This window comes from Lithobates pipiens, unplaced genomic scaffold (assembly GCF_037356315.1).
Source record: "Lithobates pipiens isolate NorthernLeopardFrog02 unplaced genomic scaffold, aLitPip1_a1.2 Scaffold_16, whole genome shotgun sequence".
Lineage (NCBI taxonomy): Eukaryota > Metazoa > Chordata > Amphibia > Anura > Ranidae > Lithobates > Lithobates pipiens.
The window spans coordinates 325,777,589-325,803,956 of record NW_027507748.1 but is presented as its reverse complement, the minus strand read 5'-3'; the positions used below and the strand labels follow the sequence as shown (position 1 = coordinate 325,803,956).

The 26,368-nt window shown below is 39.4% G+C and overlaps 1 protein-coding gene across 1 annotated transcript; it reads right to left on the bottom strand.

Annotated features, from left to right (window-relative positions):
• Positions 1 to 2,813: 2,813 nt before the first annotated feature.
• LOC143982756 (olfactory receptor 11A1-like) lies at positions 2,814 to 26,093 on the bottom strand. The gene is made up of 2 exons (XM_077481747.1): positions 26,041 to 26,093; positions 2,814 to 4,452 (listed from the first exon to the last, which is right to left on the bottom strand). Exon 2 carries the CDS (start codon positions 4,418 to 4,420, stop codon positions 3,488 to 3,490), a length of 933 nt encoding a protein of 310 aa, XP_077337873.1. The 5' UTR covers positions 4,421 to 4,452; positions 26,041 to 26,093; the 3' UTR covers positions 2,814 to 3,487.
• Positions 26,094 to 26,368: the final 275 nt, after the last annotated feature.

The window sequence follows — 26,368 nt, the reverse complement described above, 5'->3', positions numbered from 1 at the left end:
ATGCATAAACAGCCATAGCTACTTACAATTTTATTATTTGTGGTTTTAGTTTGCAAAATTATTATCTTAATCTCTTCAGCACATTGCAACTCAGTATTCCCTTCCCTTTGCATTCCTAAATATGCCATACCCTATGGTGGATCTACTATAATAGTGTCCCATATAATCATCATATGACACCAGAGCCAGTCCATAACATAAAATGCCCTTCCAAGGGGTTCCCTAAAACAAACAGGTAGCACTTGTACCACTTTTGATATTTGGTATATTATTATTATATTTGGTACTTTTGATATTTGGCCAGAAGTCAGTGTTTTCACAAAAGCAGGAGGCTCACACAGCAGAAAAAGTAACAGAGAGAGTGAAAGAGCCCTCTGTCAAATCATCTGGCTACCAGGTAAAATGTGGACCAAGAAACCTGGACTCAGAACAAAACTTAGCCAGATTCAATGATAACAAAAAGTTTTTTCTACACATTCGTCAACAACACAGTATACTGTTCATTTTATTTTCACAAACATTTGAATTGTCATGTCTCCTTCCTTCTTCTTAGTTCAAGCAGTACTAGTACATAAAGGTTAAGCAAAATGGTAAGACCACACCTTGTGTATGTGAGAAACCTAGGAGTCTACAATCCTATCCTGCCAGCCAGTGGCTCACAAAAAATATGTATGTGTGTATGTGTGTATATCAGTAACAGTTTTCATCACTTTTATATGGCCAAATGATCTAAACCAGTGTGAAAAATAGCTGCATATACCTTTCAAATGGCACTGCAGTGATTTTGAGCAATTTCCACATACATTTCATATAGTTGTGTGAAGCTGGGAAAACAAATAAACCCAAAAATTCAGATGAAAAATACAAAGGAGCCACACGCAAATTATGTAACTGGCCGTTAAAAACTTTTTCGCAGTGCAAACACAAACATGCTGCCATCTCCACTGCCTGAAAAATGTTTCAATGACCATTATTGGTATGTGGTTCACTTGTATGCATGTACAAAGACAAGGATGGGCTCCCAAGCTTGCACCTGTACAGTGTCCAGATTGAGGGATTTATGTGACCTTGGATTGGTGACATTTGCTTGCCTTCCTGCAACCATGAAAAACTGTCAACTAAATTGCCACACTTAAAGAGTCAATACAAAGCACATAAAGACATTTAAATACTGTACATTGAACCATCAGAAGAACAGCGCATCAGAGAGACTCATAGTCTGATGTAAAAAGCATAAAGACAATTTATTAAATGAAAAAGAAAAAAACTCAATAAAGGACGTCTGATCCTCCTGGGATCTTAAAACCTTTACATCAGTCAATCACGACAATAAAACAACAGTTGCTTGATGATAAATTAACCCTGGGATCTTCTATCCGTGACTTTGAGATGTTGGTAAAAACAGGGCTGTGTTGCCAGTGTAGTCTATTGTGCACGTAGATTTAATGATTGTGGGTGATTATCTCCCAGAGGCAGGGGGAACCAGTAGAGTTCATATACAAGTGTAAAAAAATGGTTGGAACTGAGTTCCAAAAGTCACTCACTTTTGTTAATGGCTGGACTGTAGGGCTGGGGCGCCGTCATGCTGAGCTGGAGGAGTGGAAGAGAAAGGGTCAATCCTGCTCCCTGTGCTCCGGGATGGAGGTGCAGTAAACGCTGAAGGATGTTAATCCAAGTTGGACACAAGGTGGCGTCCACCTTGTGTGTTGGAGAGGCTTGGAGCGCAGCGCTCCGCTTGCCCGAGCGGTTGCGGGTCACTATTGGTCACGTGGAAGGCTCTGTAGCGAGGGGAGTTACCATGCCGACCGGCCTGCTAACATGTTTTGCGCGCATGCGCTTTATCAAAGCTGACACGCAAATTATGTAACTGGCCGTTAAAAACTTTTTCGCAGTGCAAACACAAACATGCTGCCATCTCCACTGCCTGAAAAATGTTTCAATGACCATTATTGGTATGTGGTTCACTTGTATGCGTGGACAAAGACAAGGATGGGCTCCCAAGCTTGCACCTGTACAGTGTCCAGATTGAGGGATTTATGTGACCTTGGATTGGTGACATTTGCTTGCCTTCCTGCAACCATGAAAAACTGTCAACTAAATTGCCACACTTAAAGAGTCAATACAAAGCACATAAAGACATTTAAATACTGTACATTCTATAGCTCTGTCTCAATAATGGAAAATGTACTCATGAAACAATAAAGGCAGATCAACTGCAGTGGATTAAAATGTAGTAACATTATTCAAGCATAAATGAACAAATAGAAAACAGAAATAAGTTGATGAAAGAAACCGCCTAATTTGGTCTTTTACCATCTTAAACAACTCTGGTTGCAATAAATTAAAGAAATGATGTTAATTACTCCATTTGTTGTTTTTTTTTAAAAAGAAAACACTGTTGCAGTATGGCCATTTATAGAATTATGCAAGTGAAAAAATGAAGATCACGTTATTGTATTACAGTATTTTAACATTCTACATATTGCTATCAATAAGCATTCAATAGTTAAAAAATCAGTACATTGAGTCATTTTATTTACATTCTTATTTTTATAGCAGGAGCTGCCATTTCTCTTTTTCTGTAAAAAAGTGAAACATTTTTTATGCCTGAAAAAAGTGTACTACTACTACTACTGAGCTGGCCAATTGGAAGCTGTTCTGTGCCGCCGTAGGTTTTACATCACTGTCAAGGGTTAAAGTGGTTGTAAACCCTTACAAACCACTTTGACCTACAGGTAAGCCTAGATTAAGGCTTACCTGTAGGTCCAAGAAATATCTCCCAAACCTATATGGTTTAGGAGATATTTGCCCGAAGACGGGCACCGCTGTCTACGGCGCAAGTGCCGTAGACAGCGGCGCGCAGGCGCACTGAGCGTGGCATCCTCGATAACGAAGATGCAGGGCAATGCCACGCGTCTCGGCTCCCGTGCACATGCGTGGGAGTGACGTCATCACGGTTTCGCCGAATGACAGCGGCGGAGCTGCGAGACCCACCGAGAGGATGGATGTGGCGAACTACAGGGGACAGCGGTGACTTTGCTGGCTCCTGTGTCAGGTAAGTGACACACAATGGGCTACTATGCGATGCATAGTAGTCCATTATGCTTTGCCTTTGCAGGGAATGAAAGAGGAAGTAAACTCATCAGGGTTTACTTCCTCTTTAATATACAGATTGCAGACAGGTTAACAAAATACTTCTATTCTTGATGTTAATGTTATCTTGCACTGTACAGCTGTACAACATAATACAACATAATTTACTGTGATATCAGATATTAGCTTAATATGCTTGTGTTTTTTAAGTAGGGAACCATAGTAAGTCATAGTTACTACCGAAATCAAAGTATTAATGAGTAGCAACATCTGCACTCATCCTAATGATCTATAATTAATAATATGAACATAAATGACTTTGTTGCAAGATTGGGTAAATTCAACTGCCTTACACGGAGGTGTCAACATCCTATAATGATGACAATTATTAAGCTTATTTTGTTTTTTTCAAAATCCATTTTACAAAAATATTTCTGATTTCTTTATTTCTTAAAGTATAGATGATAGGATTCATCAAAGGCGTCACCACAGTGTAGAGCAGTGACATAGTCTTATTTAGGTTTAATGCATGTTCACTTTTAGGAATCACATAGATGGTTATTAATGTCAGGTAATATGTACAGACAACAGCCAAATGTGAGCTGCATGTGGAGAAGGCCTTTTGTTTTCCAATAGATGAAGGAATGTGAAGTACAGCGATGACAATATGAAGGTAAGTTATAAAAATGAAAATAAACGGAAATAAAACAATGGGAATGGAAAATAAAAATATCTGTGTTTTCACCAGAGAGACATCAGAACAGGAATGTTCCAGAAGAGGTGCCAAATCGCAGTAGTAATGATCAATAATATTTGAGCCACAGAACTGTAGAGTACATATTTGAATAATGACAATTAGAGTTAATGCAAAACTAAAGATCCATGTTATTACAGCTAAACGGATGCAAAAGTTTAAGCCCATTAAAGAATTATAATGCAATGGGTTACATATTGCCATATATCGGTCATATGACATTAGTGTAAGAAAGAAGGATTCAGCATTGGTTGAAACAGAGAATATATAGAACTGAATGACACAACCAACCACGGAGATAATGGCACCTTCTACCAAGACTATGTGCAGCAGATTGGGAATAATGTTTATTGTGAACATCATTTCAGCAGAGGCCAATTGGCAAAGGAAAAAATACATTGGTGTGTGTAGATGTTGAACTGATGCTACTACCAGGACAATAAAAATATTAACACTTATCGTCACACACTGGACTAGAAAAAGGCACATGAAAAACATTATTTTTAAATCTGAGAGATTTTGAAACCCGAGCAGAAAGAATTCTGTAATTAATGTCTTGTTCATTTCTTGCATTTTGTCTCAATGTGGGTCTTTATAGTGTTTCTCTGAAAAATTTGGAAAATATGTATAATAGCTTTGGGTAGAGTGCATACAATCAAACATGATTTATTGATTATTGACAAAAAGACAATAAAAAAGGACATTATTAACAAATCATTTATGGCTAGAAACACCCTTTCCCCCAAAGATGTGTCTGAACTTTCATTAGTAATATATTGTTTCAAACAGGATAAATTTGTATTAAAAATAACATTAATAGTTATTGTTGATTGAGTTCATCTCTTGCAATTTTGGTCCACAGAAAGGAAAGTCAAAAGCCCTGCACACGCGATCCGAAAATGGAAAAATTTGTACGACAAGTTGTTTGCCGATTTTCGGATCGTTAGTAGGGTGCTTTCGACAGCTGATTTTGCTTTTACATCAGACAAAAGCTCAATGTGCAGACTATAAAATTCTGGTTGGATGTGAACTCAACGTCCGATTTTCGTTTTATTAGTACTGTTTTCGCATCAAAAAAAATTGTAAGAGCAAGACTACACATGCTCAGAAACAAAAGTATACATACAAAACTGTTCAACACATTACATCACTTCTGATGTTGTATTCTGTCGTACGAAAATTTTCATATTGTGAGTAACCTCTTCACTTTTGACATGTGACTAGCATGCTACAAAAAACGTTCAGTTGTCTGAAAATCTAAGCGTGTAGGAGGCTTTAGGGAAAAAAAATCAGGTCAAATACCTGGAACAAGATACTGCTATAAAATCCATAAAAATGTTACCTCTGGATCATTATAAAAAGACAAATGTCTGCATTTTTAAAAATTCTTATTATTGATTTTGCTATTATCACTTCCTGTAGTAAAGCATTGAATGCTTCCAGTAAAAAAAACTATTTCTGAGTATATGGCAAAATGACTATCACTACTAGTCTTGGATAGATTTAAACATGTTCATTTAGTTATAAAAGTATATATAAGGTGCTGCTCTGCTCTACCCCCTGCGTGCACTAAGCAATACTCTGAGAGCTGCTGTGAATTATTGAATAATGAGGGAGCACTAGAGGATTTATGGGATTTTTTTACTGGAGCATGAAATTGAGTACTGCTTTTTGTATGTTTATGAGGCATACTAAGTGATGTTTAAAATTATTTTATTTATTTATTCATTCATACATTGAATGTTTTTTATATGTTAGGGTTTTAGTTTACTTTGGAGTACAGTATACACAGTATAAGAGAATGATTTGATATTTACACATAGGTCATTGTGTATTGCTTTACATGTAGTTTAAGGCGTATGGTTCATATATTGATTTTGCACATTACTTTAGAGGTAGAGCCGTGCAGCACTTATATACAGCATACTTTTATATATTGTGGGGTGTGGGAGCACATGACCATGATCGCAGGCAGCTCCCAAGCAGTGAAAATAAGAAGGGAATAGGCAGGGCAGGAGTATTCTTCACATTTATTTGTTAATTTTGTTGATCCAAATATTACTTTATTCCAAAATATGAAGTTACATTAACTGAAAATTGTGCAGTCGTGCGACACTGTACCCAAATAAAATGTATGTCTTTTTATCCCCCCACAAATAGAGCTTTCTTTTGGTGGTATTTGATCACCTCTGCAGTTTTTTATTGTTTGCACTATAAACAAAAAAAAAAGTGACAATTTTATATATATATATTTTTTTTTTTATTTTTTTTTTTTACTTTCTGCTATAAAACATATCCAATAAAAAAAATCTAATTTCTTCATCAATTTAGGCCAATATGTATTCAGCTACATATTTTTGGTAAAAAATCCCAATAAGCGTATATATTGATTGGTTCACGCAAAAGTTATATTGTCTACAAATGATGGGATATTTTTTTTTTTTTTTTTTTACTGATAAGGGCAGCGATCATCAATTTTTACTGGGGCTGCGACATTGCAGTGGACAAATTGGACACCTAACTGACAGTTTTGAATTTTTTGGGTACTAGTTACACTAATACAATGATCAGTACTAAAAATATGCACTGTTACCATACTAATGACACTGGCAGGGAAGAGGTTAACATCAGGGGTGATCAAAGAGTTGACTGTGTGTCTAGTTGGTGCTTGCTACCTGTGTGGGAGCTGCTCTGACTGGGTGAAGACAAAGATCGGTGTTCCTACTTAACAAGGACACAAAATCTCCATCTTCTCCCCTGTCAGAACGGTGATCTGGTTTACAAAGGCAGATTGCCGTTCTGCCTCTCCCGGGAACGATTACGGGTGGCCGGCAGAAATCAGGTCTGTCGGACCCGCTGATTGGATCCACTCTGTCCAATCAGCATGCGCACGCGCCTCCCAGTGGCCACTGCACGAAATAACTTACAGGTACATGATTTCATGCAATAGAGCCGACCTGCTGGAGTAAATATGTCGGCAAGTGGTTTAGCTTTGACAAAAATCCTGGAAGCTGTTTGGTTTTTATGCAGAGCTGCACCAGGTTTTGCACTGTCCAGTTTTAGTTAATCAACCCCTATGTCTTTTAATAATATTGTACCCATTTTTTAGGTGTGACCTTGATTTAATAATTGAGCATCACATGTTCCTATCTCCCAAATGTCAGTCGCAAGGTTTTTGCGACTGACATTTGAAGTTGAATGGGACTGATTAGCTTATTGTTATCCAGTATCCTCAAATCCTTTTCTACCTCTGTTTTGCCCATCTGTTTACCATTTATTGTACAGGGTGTAACACAATACATGGCTTGCATAATTTTACATTTTCTAATTAAATTAAATTTGACATTTAAATGCCCATGTGCCATTTTGTCAAGAAACATTTTCAACGTCACAATCTCACTAACTTCTAGTAATTTTACATAACTCTATATCATCTGCAAAAATGCTACATAGCTATCTATATCAGCCCCCAGATCATTGGCAAATTGTTTAAATAGAACTGAATCCAAAACTAATTAATTTTGTACACCATTGCATCAATGCAATTTATAAGTGCAATTCAATGCAAACTTAAAATATAAATGCTTTTCTTGTCAGTATTATATAAAACATTCATATTTAACTGTATTCATTTTCTTTTATATTGTATTATGTTTGCTACAGTATTTGTTTCAAGTTTTTCTTTGGTTTAGATTTTAAAGATTTTATTGATTTTATTTAATAGTATTTTCTCACAGTCTTTTCTGTGTTAACACTTGCTTTCCTAAGTTAGTAATTTTTCTAGCCCGCTTTACCAATTCTTCATTCAGTAGCATATCAAATGTTACCCTTTGTTCCCCAGTTCTGCACAATATATATAATATTGGGGCTACTAGTTGTGTAAGGTAAGTTTCTTGTGGTTTGTATAAAAATCTAGGCCCTTTACTAGAAACATCAATGTCCCTGTTGTTGTTGGAATAATTGAAATCACCCATAATAACTACTATCTTCCAAGTAGTACTTTTACTAATAACTTCTACTTGTTTTCACTTTAGGCAGTGACGAATGATATGAAGAATTATCATAATTTGAAAAAGCTTATTTAGACAATGCAAGAATTGTTATCACTTATTACATTCATGCTTCATTTGCTGTAAGCAGTAAAAAATCAATGATCTTGGCAACGTTTGATTTTCTGACCATATACTAAAAGCTACATAGAATTGGACACTTTTGCAATGGTGATGCACCTAGATATATATTGCATATATAACTGCAGCATGCGTGAATTTCACTTTACATGTTAACATTCTCTGGACACTCATTCACTAAAACATATTGTTATTTCTAAGTACTAGTAAACTTCTACACGTTCCAGCACTCTATTCTTGGTTACAACTTAAATTGTTTTCTTTAGTTATAGATCTCTTTCAGGTTTTTATTGTTCATATGTCCTTGATAGGGAGATTCACTCATTTGACTTCTCCATTGTGACTGTGCTGAAGAAAAATGAAGGAAATCAAAACTTTAGGGGTGTCACCAGGGTAAGGAAATTTTTACTGTGGAAACACTTGTTCCAGTAAATGGGCACTTTTCTCACATTTTCCTGTCACTTCCTGTAGAGTCTAGGGAACAGAAAGACAAATATGGGAAAATCTTGATAGAACTTTAAAGTACATCTAAAGGCAAAACTTTTTTTTTTCATTTTGGATAGCGTAAGGGAGGGTTATAAGCCCATAGCCAAAACAAAAAGGGAGAGGAAATCCCTTCAAAGTGTCAACAAGGTCACCAGAACTAGTGTCCGCATGGAAATATTTCACCTCTGTTCTGGTGCCAAGATTTGGAATTTTCTTTTACTTTGAAAATTATAGTAAAGAGAACAAATAGAGACGGTAAATTTTCCTACTAAGCCAAAATCAATTCATAATAAAATTGCTCAATATCTGTGACAACCAATAATAATTCATATATCAAAGTTCATTAAGTGCTCCATGCTTATCAATAAATCAATTACAAGACTAATATCTCATAGTAAAGTCCGTAAATACAAAAAGTGCTCTGTGCTTATCAACTGACCAGAACATGATGATACCAGTGCTTTATATATAAAACCAGTAGTCTTTCTTGTTCTGTCCCCACTGTCCTCTTTTGGAATGAATAGGTCTGTCTCTCGATTACTCTGTCATAGGTGTATGTATGTGTAGACAAAAAACCAAGCAATCTTCTTTAGTGTAATACATATATTTAAAAGTGTAATTAAAAGCATAAAAAAAACTATTCACATTCTACAAATGCTACCAATGGGTTTCGTCACAACAACATCATCAGGAGGAGATGACGTCATTGTGCTGAAACGCGTTGGTAGGACCTTGCTGGCATTACTTCCGCTTACCACTTCCGGTCTATGGAACCCAGATGATTGCTACTTGCCAGAGACATCTTTTTATGCAAGCACTGCTTGTGTTTGCCAACGGGTGTCACGTTTGCAGATGGGGTTCTTTCTCAAAGTGGGAGCACTTCTGACTCTGCACACATCATCTGAAGATTTCTTCTCTGTCTCTTCACAGGTATGTCTGCAGCTGACTGCCATCCACCCAGAATTGAAAACTGAAAAGTGTTTGTTTTCCTTAGCCTAAATTGCTATGGTATGTCTGCAGCTGACTGCCATCCACCCAGAATTGAAAACTGAAAGTATTTGTTTTCCCTAGCCTAAATTGCTATGGTATGTCTGCAGCTGACTGCCATCCACCCAGAATTGAGAACTGAAAGTATTTGTTTTTCCTAGCCTAAATTGCTATGGTATGTCTGCAGGTGACTGCCATCCACCCAGAATTGAAAACTGAAAAGGGTTTGTTTTCCCTAGCCTAAATTGCTATGGTATGCTCACACTGGTGCAACTCCAGCTTTAATCGCAATACTGAAAAGTGTTTTCCTTATGCCTTTTTAACTCAGGTATGCTCCTTTGCTTAACCATCTGTAGACTGTCCACATGCCTTGCTTTTGTTTTCATTTCCTCTCTATGCCTTACCTCTAAATTATGGTCTTTTCTTATCTCTATTAGCTGTCCACTTGTAAGTCTGTTTCTTAAGTGAGAATTATTCTCTGCATATCCAGCCATTTTTTATTACCTCCCTAGTTAGTAATTAGAAGTACACACCACCCATTCCTAGCAGTATATAACTAAGCACCTCTGGTGAAAGGTACGTTTGCCAAGGGGTGGCACGTTTGCAGATGGGGTTCTTTCTCAAAGTGGGGGGATTTCTATAAGTGGGAGCACTTCTGACTCTGCACTTCAGTGAATGCATGAAGCGAAGGAACACAAGAAAACACCTTGAAAAATACATAACAGGTGACCTTATGTACATTTTTCAGCTCTTCCTCCCCCCTTCTAAAATGCACTGTCTACCACTCCTTCCGACATCTGTGTCTACTTTCCTTAAACAAACTCTCCCACACACCTCTCCTTCACCCCACACCTTATATATATCACCATCACTTTTGTCCTCTCCTTACTGCGCTCCCCAACTCCTGCTAATTCTAAATCCACACACCCAATACTCCAGACCACTGGGGCATGTCCCTTCATATAAATCACACTCCCACATTACCTCCCTCATCCTTCTGCTTCTCCTATCCTCTGGTGATTTATCCCCAAACCCTGGGCCTCCTTCGTTTAACTGTATTCAACGCACCTATTACCCTACATATTCTGGCTGCAGCCATAATGTACACAATCTAGTTCCCATTTCTCCTCTTCCCAAGACCAGACTCCCTTTCTCTTGTGCCCTTTGGAATGCCCGCTCTGTCTGTAACAAACTCACCTGCCTCCATGATCTCTTTATCGCTAACTCATTTAATCTACACGGCTAATGGGGTAGTTATTCCTGCGCTGCCACTATTATGAGATAGATCGAGGAACTGCTGCGTTCACAGAGATGGATCAAACCAAATCCACTTAGTTATAACATGAGGGTAGGTTGGTGTCGCGCTGTTCTGGTTTAAGGTATTACACGGGAGGGGATAGTTCCCTATATTTCTCACTCAACAAATATGAGTGGGAGAGTTATTTCTCACTCAAAGATATGGGGGAGGGGTATTATCCCTTAACACAATATGAAACTCTTCCCCTCTAGCTTGACGTGCAGATGATATAGTTATATTTATATAAATTATCAGACACTGAAATAAACCCAGGCTATTAAAAAAAGTAAATGATTTTTTTTAAATTAGTAAACGCACTACAGGGGTGCCTGCACCTAGACCCCACACAAGAAATAGAATACTTGTTTGACCAGAAAGGTAAGTTCAGTGTAATCGTGGTACACCAATACGAACAACATTGTCAGAAGAATTATCAGAAAAATAAACGCACTGCAGAGCCAGCTATAGTCAGCTGACTAAACATGCACCAGAATGGAAATATAAGCTTAGCTCCGTCACCTTCAGCAGACCCAGCAAGCAAAAAAGTGCTATGTGCTAATAAAACCAGGGTAAATAAATAACAACTACATGTCTCTTGTTGCAATGTATAAAACTTAATTTAAAATAAAAGTGAAATCAGGTGACCAAAATAGATTAATAAACGTGCTTATCATAAGATAGAATAAACATGATGTGAGAAAAAATGATAAAATTATAAAATCTGTTTCTAAAGGAAAAATAATTACCCTACAGAGCCTCTATATCAGGTATATAAGGTTTAACTCGTTGAGAAGTGCTAAGTGCAATAAATTAATAAACGTGAATTTCATAAGGTAGACCAAGCGTCCTTCCTGTCCCTACGCGTGGCATCACATCATGTGACTTCATCAGGGGATGAAGTCACGTGGGGATGAAGTTCCCCTGATGAAGTCACGTGATGTGATGCCACGCGTAGGGACAGGAAGGAAGCCCTCTGCTGCTGCATAGAGATACGAGTTCGCTACTCGTTTTTACACTGATATTTTATGAATGAAAAATTGTGAGTACCTTGTGTAATTTTCTTTAATAAACTCTTTAGCATTCAAAATTACTACACTATGGTACCCCTCTTGTATTAATTTACCATGGTCCCCTGGAGCTCCAAATACATTGGGAGGAGAAGTTTTAACCTGGTGGGAAGAACCTTAAAGAGACCTCCAGCTTAAGGCGTTTTTTGCCTTACCATAAGGTAAGGGGCCACTGCCCACCTGAGTGTATGGTCACGAAAAAAGGAATCCACTGGGAAGCGGTGTTTCTCCAATCAGATTGCACAGTTACAACAAAAATACAAGCACCTTGAGGAACTATATATATACCGTTAAAGTGCCCTCACTGTTCCCTCCCATCACCTGTGTGTTGGACTAATTTGCTAAAGTAGATTCAGCAGCTTGCTGATCCACGTGCAGCTCACTGCACATATGAACTTGGCTCTGTAGTGTGTTTATTATTTTGATACTTATGCACTTTTGCTTTCACATATGTTGCTCTAGAGTCTCTTTAGCGTATCGGTACCTAATCTTTATTGCACTTAGCACTTTTGGAATTGTGTGTTTTTTTAAAAAAGCTTAACATACTTATCTAGTGGCTCTGTAGGGTATTTACTTTTATCAATTTTTTTTTTCCCACACTATGTTTTGGTCTACCTTATGAAATTCACGTTTACTAATTTATTGCACTTAGCACTTCTCAACGAGTTAAACCTTATATACCTGATATAGAGGCTCTGTAGGGTATTTATTTTTCCTTTAGAAACAGATTTTATAATTTTAGCATTTTTTCTCACATCATGTTTATTCTATCTTATGATAAGCACGTTTATTAATCTATTTTGGTCAGCTGATTTTACTTTTATTTTAAATTAAGTTTTATACATTGCACCAAGAGACATGTAGTTGTTATTTATTTACCCTGGTTTTATTAGCACATAGCACTTTTTTGCTTGCTGGGTCTGCTGAAGGTGACGGAGCTAAGCTTATATTTCCATTCTGGTGCATGTTTAGTCAGCTGACTATAGCTGGCTCTGCAGTGCGTTTATTTTTCTGATAATTCTTCTGACTATATTGTTCGTATTAGTGTACCACGATTACACTGAACTTACCTTTCTGGTCAAACAAGTATTCTATTTCTTGTGTGGGGTCTAGGTGCAGGCACCCCTGTAGTGCGTTTACTAATTTAAAAAAAATCATTTAATTTTTTTAATAGCCTGGGTTTATTTCAGTGTCTGATCATTTATATAAATATAACTATATCATATGCACCTCTAGCTAGTACCCCTCCCCCATATCTTTGAGTGAGAAATAACTCTCCCACTCATATTTGTTGAGTGAGAAATATAGGGAACTATCCCCTCCCGTATAATACCTTAAGCCAGAACAGTGCGACACCAACCTACCCTCACATTTAATCTACTCGCCATTATCGAAACCTGGCTTCAGGAAACTGCGTCTTCTGCTGCTCTTTACAATGGTGATCTTCTGTGGTCTCACTCCCCCAGACCCAGTGGACACAAAGGAGGGGGTGTTGGAATCCTTTTAGCCCCACATTGCACATTTTAACTACTCCACCCACCTCCTTCTCAGTCACTCTCCTCATTTGAGGTGCACTGTATTTGTCTCTTCTCCCCAGTTTCTCTAAGGCTAGCTGTGATCTACTGGCCCCCTGAACCAGTATCAACCTTTCTTGCTGATTTCTCTGCCTGACTACCCTACTTTCTCTCCTCTGAAATCCCCACAATCATCCTCGGGGACTTTAACATCCCTACTAATACCAACATTCCTGCAACTTTTAAACTTCTCAGTCTAACCTACTTCTTTGACCTGAAGCAATTGATACATGCTGAAGGCAATACCCTTGACCTCATCTTTTCCCACCTATGCACTCCATGCAACCTTTCCAACTTACCTTACCCTCTCTCTGATCACTACCTTATTAACTTCACTCTCCCCCTCTCCTCCACCTCCTCTCCCTCCAAACGCTCAGCGGTTACCCATAGAAACCTTTGCTAGCTCAACCCTTCTCTTCTCTACTCTGCGACTGACCACCTCTATGACAAAATTGCACCACTCTCCTGTACCGACTAGACATGTGCGATTCGTTTCGTACAAATTGAAAATTCGTACGAATTTCCGTAAATTCGTACATTCGAGAGGATCTTAAATACGAATTGCTATACTTCCAAATTTTGTACGAAATACAAAATTTTGTTTACGAATTTTGGATCCAAATTCCATTACGGAAACGTGACTGGTGTTTTGTTGACCAATCAGATGTTTTCTTCTGCTGCTGAGTGAGGGTTGGGAATATGACCTTTTTAAATATGGGTGTGAGACTGGTAGTCGATGGGAGATTCAGAATCGGACAAAATACGATTTTTCGTTAATTACGATTATTCGTTATGATGAAGTTGAAAACCCAGGAAGTCAGCACAGCACAGGGATGGTGGGAGCCCCTCATAATGAGCACAGCACAGGGATGGTGGAAGCCCCTCATAATGATAAATTCATCATAACAAACATTCGTAATTGTTACGAAAATTAACGAACCTAACGAAAATTCGGATTTCGTACTAATCCAAATTGAATTTCGGGACACAAATTCCGAAATACAAATTAACGGCTAATAAGAAATGGAACAAAAAACACATTTATTGATGGCGCACATGTCTAGTACCGGCCTAGCCACTTCTGTCTACAACACTTCCCTTCTAACCTCACTGGACATACTGGCCCCCCTCACTACAAACAGAATCAGGCCCTGTCCCCTTCAACCCTGGCAAACGGATGATACTAGAAGTCTAAAAAAACACAGCTGTGCTCTTGAGCGCCTGTGGCGCAAGACACAGTCCCAGACAGATTTCAGCCAGTATAAATCTGCCCTCCAAAAATACAATTCCAGCCTCCTCATTGCCAAGCAGACCTATTTCATCACTCTCATTAAAAACTTATCATCCCATTCCTGTTAGCTCTTCTCTACCTTTAACTCACTTAACTCACTTCGTCCTCCCCCGCCTCCACCCACTAACTCACTCACTGCTCAGGAGATCGCCAATCACTTCAAACAGAAGATTGATACAATTCGCAAGGAGATCTCTATTGTTCAGACCTTACACGTCATGTTCACAGGTACAATCACAGGTACCATCACTATTGACGAGGTTGCTAAATTACTTGCCAACGTTCATCTTACCACCTGCCCTCTGGATCCTGTTCCCTCTCAAATGCTACGTTCACCCTCTGGCTTCATTCTACACTCTCTAACCCACATCTTTAATCTCTCCCTCTCTTCTGGCATCTTCCTAACTCTCTAAAACATGCACTTGTCAGCCTCATACTTAAAAAGACCTCTCTGGACCCATCCAATCTTAACAACCTATGCCCCATCTCTTTGCTCCCCTTTTTATCCAAACTCCTTGAGCATCTAGTCTACAACCGACTGAGCCTCCACCTTGCCGATAATAACCTTCTTGATCCCCTTCAGTCTGGATTTTGCTCTCAACACTTCACAGAAACTGCCCTCCTAAAACTAACAAACAATCTACTAAAGGCCAAAACTAAGGGACACTATTCTGTACTTCTACTCCTGGACCTCTCTGCTGCCTTTCATATGGTTGACCATCCTCCGTGACTGTACTCTTGGCTGGTTCTCTACCTACTTATTCAACCTTTAGCATTACTTACAGTTCTACTTCTTTCTCTCCTCTTCCTTTCTCTGTTGGAGTCCTCCAAGGTTCTGGTCTTGGACCCCTCCTTTTTTAAATCTACACTTCCACCCTGGGTCAGCTGATAGCCTCCCACGGCTTCCAATACCATCTCTACGCTGATGACACTCAAATCTATTCCTCTACCCCTCTACTCACTCCATCATTCTCCTCGCGTATCACTAATTTACTATCAGATATATCAGTCTGGATGTCACACCACTTCCTTAAACTTAATTTATCCAAAACTGAACTTATAATTTTTCCTCCACCACATGTCCCCTCCCCCGATCTCTCTGTCAAAATCAATGGCACAACTATCAGCCCATCTGCAAGGTTCTAGGCATAGTCCTGGACTCCGAACTCTCCTTTAAGTCCCACATCCAATCACTGTCCAAATCTTGCCACCTCAACCACCGCAACATCTCTAAAATACTCCTCTTTCTAACCAATGACAACCCAGAGCTCTTACTTCGCTACCTACAGTAGTCATCTCTCGCTTTGATTACTACAACTCCCTCCTCATTGGCTTACCCCTACATACTCTATCCCCCTTTCAATCCATCATGAATGCTGCTGCCAGACTCATCCAACTTACTAATCGCTCTGTTTCTGCTACTCCTCTCTGTCAATCCCTCCACTAGCTTCCGCTCACCCAACAAATTAAATTCAAAATATTAACGACTACCTACAAAGTCATCCACAACTCTGCCCCCAGCTACATCACTGACCTAGTCTCAAAATACCAACCTAATCGTTCTCTTCGTTCTTCACAAGACCTCCTGCTCTCTAGCTCTCTCATCACCTCCTCCCACGCTCATATCCAGGACTTTTCCAGAGCCTCTCCAAGCCTATGGAACACCTTACCCCAATCTGTCCACTTATGTCCTACTCTATTAGCTTTAAGACGATCCCTGAAGCCTATCCTACCCACACCTAACAACTGTATTTTCATTTTGTCCATCTGATCATCCCCCACAGCTACTTGAACCTCCCTTCTAGATTGTAAGCTCTAACGAGCAGGGCCCTCTGATTCCTCCTGTATTGTATTGTAATTGTACCATCTTCCACCATGTTGTAAAGCGCTGCACAAACTGTGTATATAAATCCTGTATAATAATAATTATTTGTAGAATCAGTAGTTTTTTATGCTTTAAATAAATAGTATTACACTATGGAGGTTTGCTTGTTTTTTTATCTCCACATACATACATGCATAATTGAGTAATAGAGAGGAGGATCCATCCATTCATTCCAAAAGAGGACAGAGGGGACAGTACAAGAAAGACCACTGGTTTTGCATATAAAGTGCTGGTATCATCATGTTCTGGCGAGTGTGTAAACACGGGGAGCACAGATTGTTTCACACAGATCACTGAATATTATGACGTTTGGATCACTGAGCATTTTTAACACATCACAAATGTTTTATATTTATGTACTTTACCATATAACACCCTTGAGATACTAGTGTTGTAATTGATATATTGAGAGGCACAGAGGACTTTTGCATTTATGGACTTTACTTTGTGATGTTAGTGTTGTAATTAGTTTATTGATAAGCACATAGCACTTTATGGACTTTTATATATGAATTTTATAGGTTGTTACAGATATTGAGCAATTTTATTATGAATTGATTTTGTATTAGTAACACACATACATGTTAAGTTTTAAAGAGTAGTGCAGAATTTACTTGAACGTAAGGTAACACAGGGCCTTCTGTGAGTGAAAGGAGGAGCTGTGTTCGTAGTGGCTGCCTAAACAAGTCTTTCAGGACATTTTTCACAAGTCAGCATCCAGGGATTTATTCTATCAGCATATGGTCATATGGTCGCAGATTACATGGGGTAAAGGGCAGATGTTGACACCTTCAGAATGAATAACCCCCTCAACTACTAGGTAGTAATGATGGACCAATGGCCAGAGCTTGCCTATGCCTAGCATGCAATCGAGCTACTTAATTAATGTACATTTGGCATTGTGGGGAGCTCTGTTACAGAAAAAAGAGTCTGTCTAACAGTTGATTGTTTGACCTTTGTGCAAATGAACCAGTCCTGGATCAGTGACAACTACCAAAACTACCAAGCTTCTGCTGCAGATGCCACAGATCAAAATAATTAGTGTTGAATATGCCCCCCCCCAAAAAAAATTGTTTTACTGTACAGCCAAAACTCCTGTAAATGCTGCAGGCCTGCAATAAATACCACACCCTGCCTCATTGGTCGGCATCCGGGCTTTATATCCCTCCCAGTCGCCGGGGGCGACTTCCCCTTGCAAGGCTCTGTCCTATCTTGGGGCGGGGCGGTTTAGGTAAAAGTCTGTTCTCTATTATGCAAACTGTCTCCTTAACATTTATTTCAATTGTTTGTGATTTTATCACTTTTTGTAGATATTCTTTATAGATTTATGAATAATTGATGCATTTTCAGATGTAGGTAGTTTCTGAGGAAGCTGAAAAGCGAAACTAGTCGAAATACCTCACCTGCTCCATGAATTCTGGATATGTTGGATTCTGTAATGGTTTTTATTCAATAAACTGTACTACATTGTTTTATGCAAAATTTGTTTTTTCTTCATGTGATGTATTACTTAATTTATATGCACCGCAATAGTCCCCTAGCTCATACTCTTCTGACACCTCTGCTTGGAGACCAGAGGTCTCACACATTTAGGTTTACATAATTAAATGGGATGAGGTGCACATTGTAAAAGTATAATTTTGAACTCATTTGGGTGGCCATTTTTTTAATTAATACAATTTGTTTAGGTGGATAACACACCTTGGGTTTTGACAGTGGGAGCCACTTTGGGAGGGTTGTAAAGGGCTGTAGCCCTCGCCCTCGTTTTGTGGCTGCTCACATGATTTCAAGCCCTGAGCTCTTCTGAAACCCTCTATTCTTAGCACGAATAGGGAGTGGCCCCTCCTTTTTCTTGTTTGTTTATGATGCAAACTGTATTACGATATGTTCTTAATTTTCTAATCTCTTACCTTGTTACTAGAACTATGATTCCCGTGGTCTGGGGTGGTGGTCGAGTGGCGTGTATACGTGGACATTCTGGGCACTGCGTAGGTGGGTTTTGGTCCGGGATGCCTGGGTGCATTGCTTACTGGACGGCCACCCCTCCCCACTAAATACAATCATGTATCGCTTACATTGGAATAATCATATAAGACATTTGTTACCGCAGGGACAATTATTGGTCCCTGATTTTGTATATTACTTAACTGTTTATGTTATGGATAACTGTGCTTTATAATATTGTCTTTATTAACATTGTCTGATTGTTAACAGACTCTTGCCTTCTATGGCCCCCCTCCCCCGATTGGCCTGAGCCTGTGGGTGCGTTTTTTTCCCCCCGGAGACTGGTGTGATTTGGGGGGATATTGTTGACAGCCCGCTATCAGTGTGGGTCGATTGCCTCTTTCTCCTTGCATGCAGCCTGGCTACATTGTGTGAGCCGCGAGGTTGCAGGCGCAGCGGCGCGTGTGGACGTTGCGCACGTGCGCCGTCCATTGTCTGGCTGCTTGCGCGATACCACCGCGCGCGGTCATGATTTTGGTGTCCCGGCTTGTAATGCGCATGCGCGGAATGAGTCCGCGCACGTGCGCTGTTGAGTCACTGACCCCCATGACCCCCATAAAAAAAAAAAATTAAATCTTTTTTCGTAGAAATATGACTTATTCTGCTTCTACAGTTAAATGCTAGTAAAAAAGTGAGATTTTGTTCAGAAATGTGTACAATTTTTATCATCTGGGTCTATAAAAGTACTGTTTCATATATTATTTATAGCTGAAATTCATTTTTATGGCTCGTTGCTCTGAAAAAGTGCATTGTAATTTAATGATAAAACTTGCCTAGTCTCCCTATCTCCCAGTAATTAAATGCTTACCGTATATACTCGAGTATAAGCCGAGATTTTCAGCCTCTTTTTTGAGGCTGAAAGTGCCCCCCTCGGCTTATACTCGAGTCATCGCTGTCTGCCCGCTCGATCAGCGTGTCGAGCAGACAGACAGCGGCCATTCTATGATTCAAAAGCCGCGCCTCCAGCTCCGCCTTCGCCTGTGATAGGCGGAACACTGAATTTCCCAGCAGCCTGTGTTCCGCCTATCACGGGCATCGTCTCATCCTCGTACTACGGACGAGGATGATACGACGTCCGTGATAGGCGGAACACAGGCTGCTGGGAAATTCAGTGTTCCGCCTATCACAGGCGAAGGAGGAGGCGCGGCTTTTGAATTTTACAATGGCCGCCGACGAAGAGGGCACGGGACGGAGGCAAGGCAAGGCACGGCACGGGACGGGACGGGACGAAGGCAAGGCACGACACGGGACGGAGGCTCGGGACAAAGGCTCGGGACACAGGTAGGCTGGACACACACACACACACACACACACACACACACACACACACACACACACACGGATGGAGACACACGGATGGATGGATGGAGACACACACACACAGGGATGGGTGGATGGATGGATGGAGACACACACACACAGGGATGGATGGATGGATGGATGGAGACACACACACACAGGGATGGATGGATGGATGGACACACACACACACAGGGATGGATGGACGGACACACAGGGATGGACGGACACACAGGGATGGACGGACACACAGGGATGGACGGACACACACACAGGGATGGACAGGCATGTCTCACCCTCGGCTTATACACGAGTCAATAAGTTTGCCAGTTTTTTTGGGGGTAAATTGGGGGCCTCGGCTTATATTCGGGTCGGCCTATACTCGAGTATATACGGTACATGGTGTGCAGCATATCTGTAAATTGTGTGTGGCTCTTGATAGTGGCATAATAAATTAAAATGTCTTTTCACAATAAAATATGCCTCATCTCTTCTTCTAATCAATTGTCTGCACAATATTTATGAAGGGAAGAAAGTGCCAAACCGGCATAGTGTAGCACATTTTATTAAGTAAAATACCATATAAAACAAACAGAAATCACAAGCAGGTGAGGGGGGAGAGAAAAGATGACAGTCCAAAGTGGATTGTAATGAGCTGGGAGGCTGCGTGGTAGTCCTTGGTGGAGAAGAAAGCCGGCTGTGGTGAGGAGTAGGGATGAGCCGAACACCCCCCTGTTCGGTTCGCACCAGAACCTGCGAACAGACCTAAACTTCGTGTGAACTTTAGAACCCTATTAAAGTCTATGGGACTCGAACGTTCACAATCTAAAGTGCTCATTTTAAAGGGTAATATGCAGGTTACTGTCCTAAAAAGTGTTTGGGGACCTGGGTCCTGCCCCAGGGGACATGGATCAATGCAAAAAAAAGTTTTAAAAACGGCCGTTTTTTCAGGAGCAGTGATTTTAATAATGATTAAAGTGAAACAATAAAAGTGTAATATTCCTTTAAATTTCGTAGCTGGGGGGTATCTATAGTATGCCTGTGAAGGGGCGCATGTTTCTGGTGCTTAGAACTGTCCCTGCACAAAGTGTCATTTGTGCAGGAAAAAAAGTCTTTTAAAATCACTTGCGGCTAAATTGTCGGGTCTCCGTAATACAGAGAACACTCAATGAGTGTTCTCTGTATTAGCCAACAATTCATTCATTCATTGATTAAAAAAAAAAAAAAAAGCGTGGGGGTTCCCCTAAATTCAATTACCAGGCCCTTCAGGTCTGACATGGATATTAAGGGGAACCCCGTGTCAAATTAAAAAAAAAATTGACGTGGGGGTCCCCCCAAATATCCATACCAGACCCTTCAGGTCTGATATGGATATTAAGGGGAACCCCGCATCAAATTTTAAAAAAAAATTGACGTGGGGGTCCCCCTTAAAATCCATATAAGACCCTTTATCCGAGCATGCAACCTGGCAGGCCTCCTGAACCAAACCAGGCTACATACCCTCAACATTGGGAGGATGCTTTGGGGGTCTGTGACCCCTCAAAGCACCTTGTCCCCATGTTGATAAGGACAATGGCCTCATCCTCACAACCCTGGCCGTTGGTTGTGAGGGTCTGCGGGCGGGGGGCTTATCAGAATCTGGAAGCCCCCTTTAACAAGGGGACCCCCAGATCCCGGCCCCCCCCTGTTTGAAATGGTAAGGGGGTACAAAAGTACCCCTACCATTTCACAAAGAAAGTGTCAAAATGGTTAAATAAGACAAACACACTTTTGAAAAATTCCTTTATTAAAAATGAAAAAAAATAAAAAAAAGATTCCAGCGGTGCTAATCCACTCTTGCTATCCAGCGACGGGGTTCCCCTTAATATCCATGTCAGACCTGAAGGGCCTGGTAATTGAATTTAGGGGAACCCCCACGCTTTTTTTTTAATCAATTAATTAATGAATTGTCGGCTAATACAGAGAACACTCATTGAGTGTTCTCTGTATTACGGAGACCCGACAATTTAGCCGCAAGTGATTTTAAAAGACTTTTTTCCTGCACAAATGACACTTTGTGCAGGGACAGTTCTAAGCACCAGAAACATGCGCCCCTTCACAGGCATACTATAGATACCCCCCAGCTACGAAATTTAAAGGAATATTACACTTTTATTGTTTCACTTTAATCATTATTAAAATCACTGCTCCTGAAAAAACGGCCGTTTATAAAACTTTTTTTTGCATTGATCCATGTCCCCTGGGGCAGGACCCAGGTCCCCTAACACTTTTTAGGACAGTAACCTGCATATTACCGTTTAAAATGAGCACTTTAGATTTCTCCCATAGACTTGTATAGGGTGTTCCGGCTTTTCGAATTTGCTGCGAACAGCCCAAATTGTTCACTGTTCGCTGAACAGGCGAACAGGCAATGTTTGAGTAGAACATGAGTTCGACTCGAACTCGAAGCTCATCCCTAATGAGGAGCAAGATGAGAGTCCATGCAGGCTGCCCTGTGTGGCATAGTTACATAGTAGATGAGGTTGAAAAAAGTCCATCATGTCCAACCTATATTACATTGTATATACCTGTATGTTGCGGCCGTTCAGGTGCTTATCTAATAGTTTTTTGAAACTATCGATGAGCTGAGACCACCGCCAGCGGAATTCCACATCCTTGCCGCTCTTATAGTAAAGAACCCTCTATGTAGTTTAAGGTTAAACCTCTTTTCTTCTAATTTTAATGAGTGGCCACGTGTCTTGTTAAACTCCCTTCCACAAAAAAGTTTTATCCCTATTGTGGGGTCACCATTATGGTATTTATAAATTGAAATCATATCCCCTCTCAAGCATCTCTTCTCCAGAGAGAATAAGTTCAGTGCACGCAACCTTTCTTCATAACTAATGTCCTCCAGACCCTTTATTAGCTTTGGTGCTCTTCTTTGTACTCACTCCATTTCCAGTACATCCTTCCTGAGGACTGGGGCCCAGAACTGGACAGCATACTCCAGGTGCGGCCGGACCAGAGTTTTGTAGACTGGGAGAATTATTGCTTTATGCCTGGAGTTAATTCATGCTAATATTCTGTAATATATCTTCTTGCAAGGTTTCCACATCCTGCGGAGAAGTTATTGCTTAGCTTAGTATCGTAAGCAAATGCAGAGATTGAACTGTTTACCCCATCTTCCAGGTCATTTATGAATAAATTAAATAGGATTGGTCCCAGCATAGAACCCTGTGGGACCCCACTACCCATCCCTGACCATTCTGAGTATTAACCATTTATCACTACCCTCTGAACTCACCCTTGTAGCCAGTTTTCAATCCATGTACTCACCCTATGGTCCATGCCAGTGGACCTTATTTTGTACAATAAATGTTTTGGGGGGAAAAATGCTTTTACAAAATCCAGATACACCACGTCTACAGGCCTTTATCTAGATAGCAACTCAACTCCTCATAGAAGGTTTGGCAAGAACGATTCTTTATAAATCCATGCTGATTACTGCTAATGATACCATTTTAATTACTAAAATCTTGTATCTGGTCCCTTATCATCCCCTCCAAGAGCTTCCATTCTATTGATATTAGGCTAACTGGTCTGCAATTCCCATGGATGTATTTTAAATATTGGTGCTATATTGGCTTTTCTCAAATCCACTGGTACGATTCCAGTCAGTATACTGTCAGTAAAAATTAGACACAATAGTTTGGCAATTACTTGACTGAGTTCCCTAAGTACCTTCGTGTGCAAGCCATCCAGTCCCGGTGATTCATTAACGTTAAGTTTCCCAAGTCTAATTCTAATTCTGTCCTCTCTTAGCCATGATGGTGCTCCCTGTGACGTGTCATAACGATACACACTGCAGTTTTGGTTACTGAAACCCCCTGATTCCGTCATGAAGACTGAGAAGAATAAATTCAATACCTTTGCCATCTCTCCATCCTTTGTAACCAGATGTCCTTCCTCATTCTTTATGGGGCCATATTTGTCTTGCACCCTTACATTTCTTGTTGCATTCTTTATAAAGTTTGAATGCTGATGATGATCCCTTAACCTTGTATTTTTTGAAGGCCTTTTCTTTTGCTTTTATATGCATTTTTACATCTAGGACTTTTGTTCACTCTTTTAAGTTTATTACCCGATGGGATGCACTGACTAATGCCCTTATTTAATATGCTCTTGAAGCAAGCCCAGCTCTCCTCCGTGTTCTTTGTTACTAAGATTTTATCACAATTTAGTGATGGTATATCCAGAAATTGGATGTCAGCCCAAAGACGATGTGTCCAGCTGAAGTAGTGAGAGGAGCTGTCAGTCCAACCACAGTGTGAGCCAATGGATGCATTTTGGAAGCTTAACCATGTCTCCTTCATCAGTCATTGAAGGAGGCGTGGTTACGCTTCTGAAACGCGGACTGTCATCCACTGCAGATTGTCATCCTTTCTCTGCCCCTTATCCGCTTGTGAGTTCTATTTGTTTTATATGTTATTTTACTTTATAAATTGTGCTATACTATACAGATTTGGTTCTTTCTTCCCTTCCTATTTTACAGATTGTGGATTTCCAGCCCACAAATGAAAGCAGCCTTGCCAGCACCACAGTGTCAGCCATTTCTACCAATTTACATTTTTATTCCTATACCTCTGGGAATAAGTATCTTTCAATACTTCTTTTTTAACTGGTTATCTGTCATTTTATCACTATAGGATTTCCACAGTGTCACCGCTGTAGTGTTTTTTGGACATACAAAATATTTATGAATGCTGTCTTTGAAAAATTATTTTTTTACCTATCTTTGCCCTGAGACCCAATCATATTGCTTTCATATTCTCCAGCCTTTACACCATACATTTGTCAGTTTAATCTGAGACATGGTGCTGTCATTATTTTAGCTTGTCTCATCTCTGTAAAGTGGGTTTGCAGTTTTGAGGTGTGTTTGTTAAACTTTGTACATAGTGTGGTACTTAGAAAAAGATCACAACTTATGCGATAGCTACATTATGTTGACAGCGCTAGTTTTATTTTTTGTCAAAGTAAATAACTTGCAAGAAATTTTACTTATGTTGTCTTTGCTGCTTTCAGCGCTCACTTATGACCTATCACGGCTGCACAAAAAAAATTATAATAACTGTCTTTGAAAAATCTAATTAAAAAAGGCTTTTTATTTGAGTGGTAATCAATGATAATGGGTTGCTGTATGTAAGCCAAAAACAAAATTATTACACATTCAGTGCATGTGACCCTACACTGTAGTGTTGCTAATTCTGTTCCTGAGAATTGTAATGTTAAAAGGAATTGTATATTTTAAACCTTTAAGACACCTGCAAAGACCCTCTTCAGCTTAAATGAACATTTTAAATTTTTTTTTTTAATTTGTGCATGGCTCCCAGGATAAAGCCCTGCTCATTATTTGATACTCCCTTGCCTATCAGTCCTGAAAATGATTATTGCTGCTTTCAAACTTTTCAAGCGTGGACCCACAGCTTTCAGCTCATCACTAATGAAGAGTAACTTGCATCAAGCTCCTGAAACATGTCGCCTGTCAATGCTTGATAGGACGCTTGATAGAATAGAATACAATTATCTGGATTAATCTCTATGGCTTGGAGCTCTCATCCTTTCATTACCCATATGCATTGGAAATTGAACAAATACAAGTTATCTTGCTAGTTGCCAATGAGACAGAAAATTCTCTGATAGAAACAAAAACTTCTAACACTTCCCTACTCTGCATAACACTGCCCTACTCTGCATAAAACACTTTTTTTTCTGCCTTTGTCTTAGTTGGAAAGATTTTCCATAACGTTCTGCTCTGGAAAGAAATCAGGGAAATTTGGAGTAGAGAAACATAGACAGAAATATAACTGAGTATATTCCTATGTCCTACTGTTCAGAACTATTTTTTAAATAATATACTAACATAAATTAATAACTACCACATGTACATAAAATGTATTATAAGAAAAAGAGAAAGATCATTTTTAGTCATCTTTTAAGCATATCGTTATTTTATAATAATTTATTTTAGTTTGGAACAAAAAAGTAATAGCTGTTGGCTGAAGTGTACAAATAATTTCTAACATAATATGTGGGTAACCTTGGAATAATTGTGCTTTATTTTCTATTATTTGTTTTTCTATCTAAGAATTGTCTTAAAATTTTCTTTGCTTAGAACAAAATAAAAAAATGTTTACCTCAAGAAATATGATGCGGCTTTCCAGCAAGCTAATTATAAAATGAATGTATGCCTTTATATATTAGTTACTGAAACCTCACAGGAACCTTTTTATTCTTTGTGACTAATAAGATAAGAAGGTAGGTCCCTAGAGCATTAACATATCATTTGCAACCAATTAATTTATGTTGGATATAATCAATGCAAATGCAAATAAATTCTCCTGTAATAATAAAAGTACATTACCTGTATTACAAAAACACATAAAGTGCAAAAATGAACAGACAAATAAAAAAAAAAAAAATTCAAGGTTTTATTTCCTTGAAGAAACATTCATTTCAAAGTAC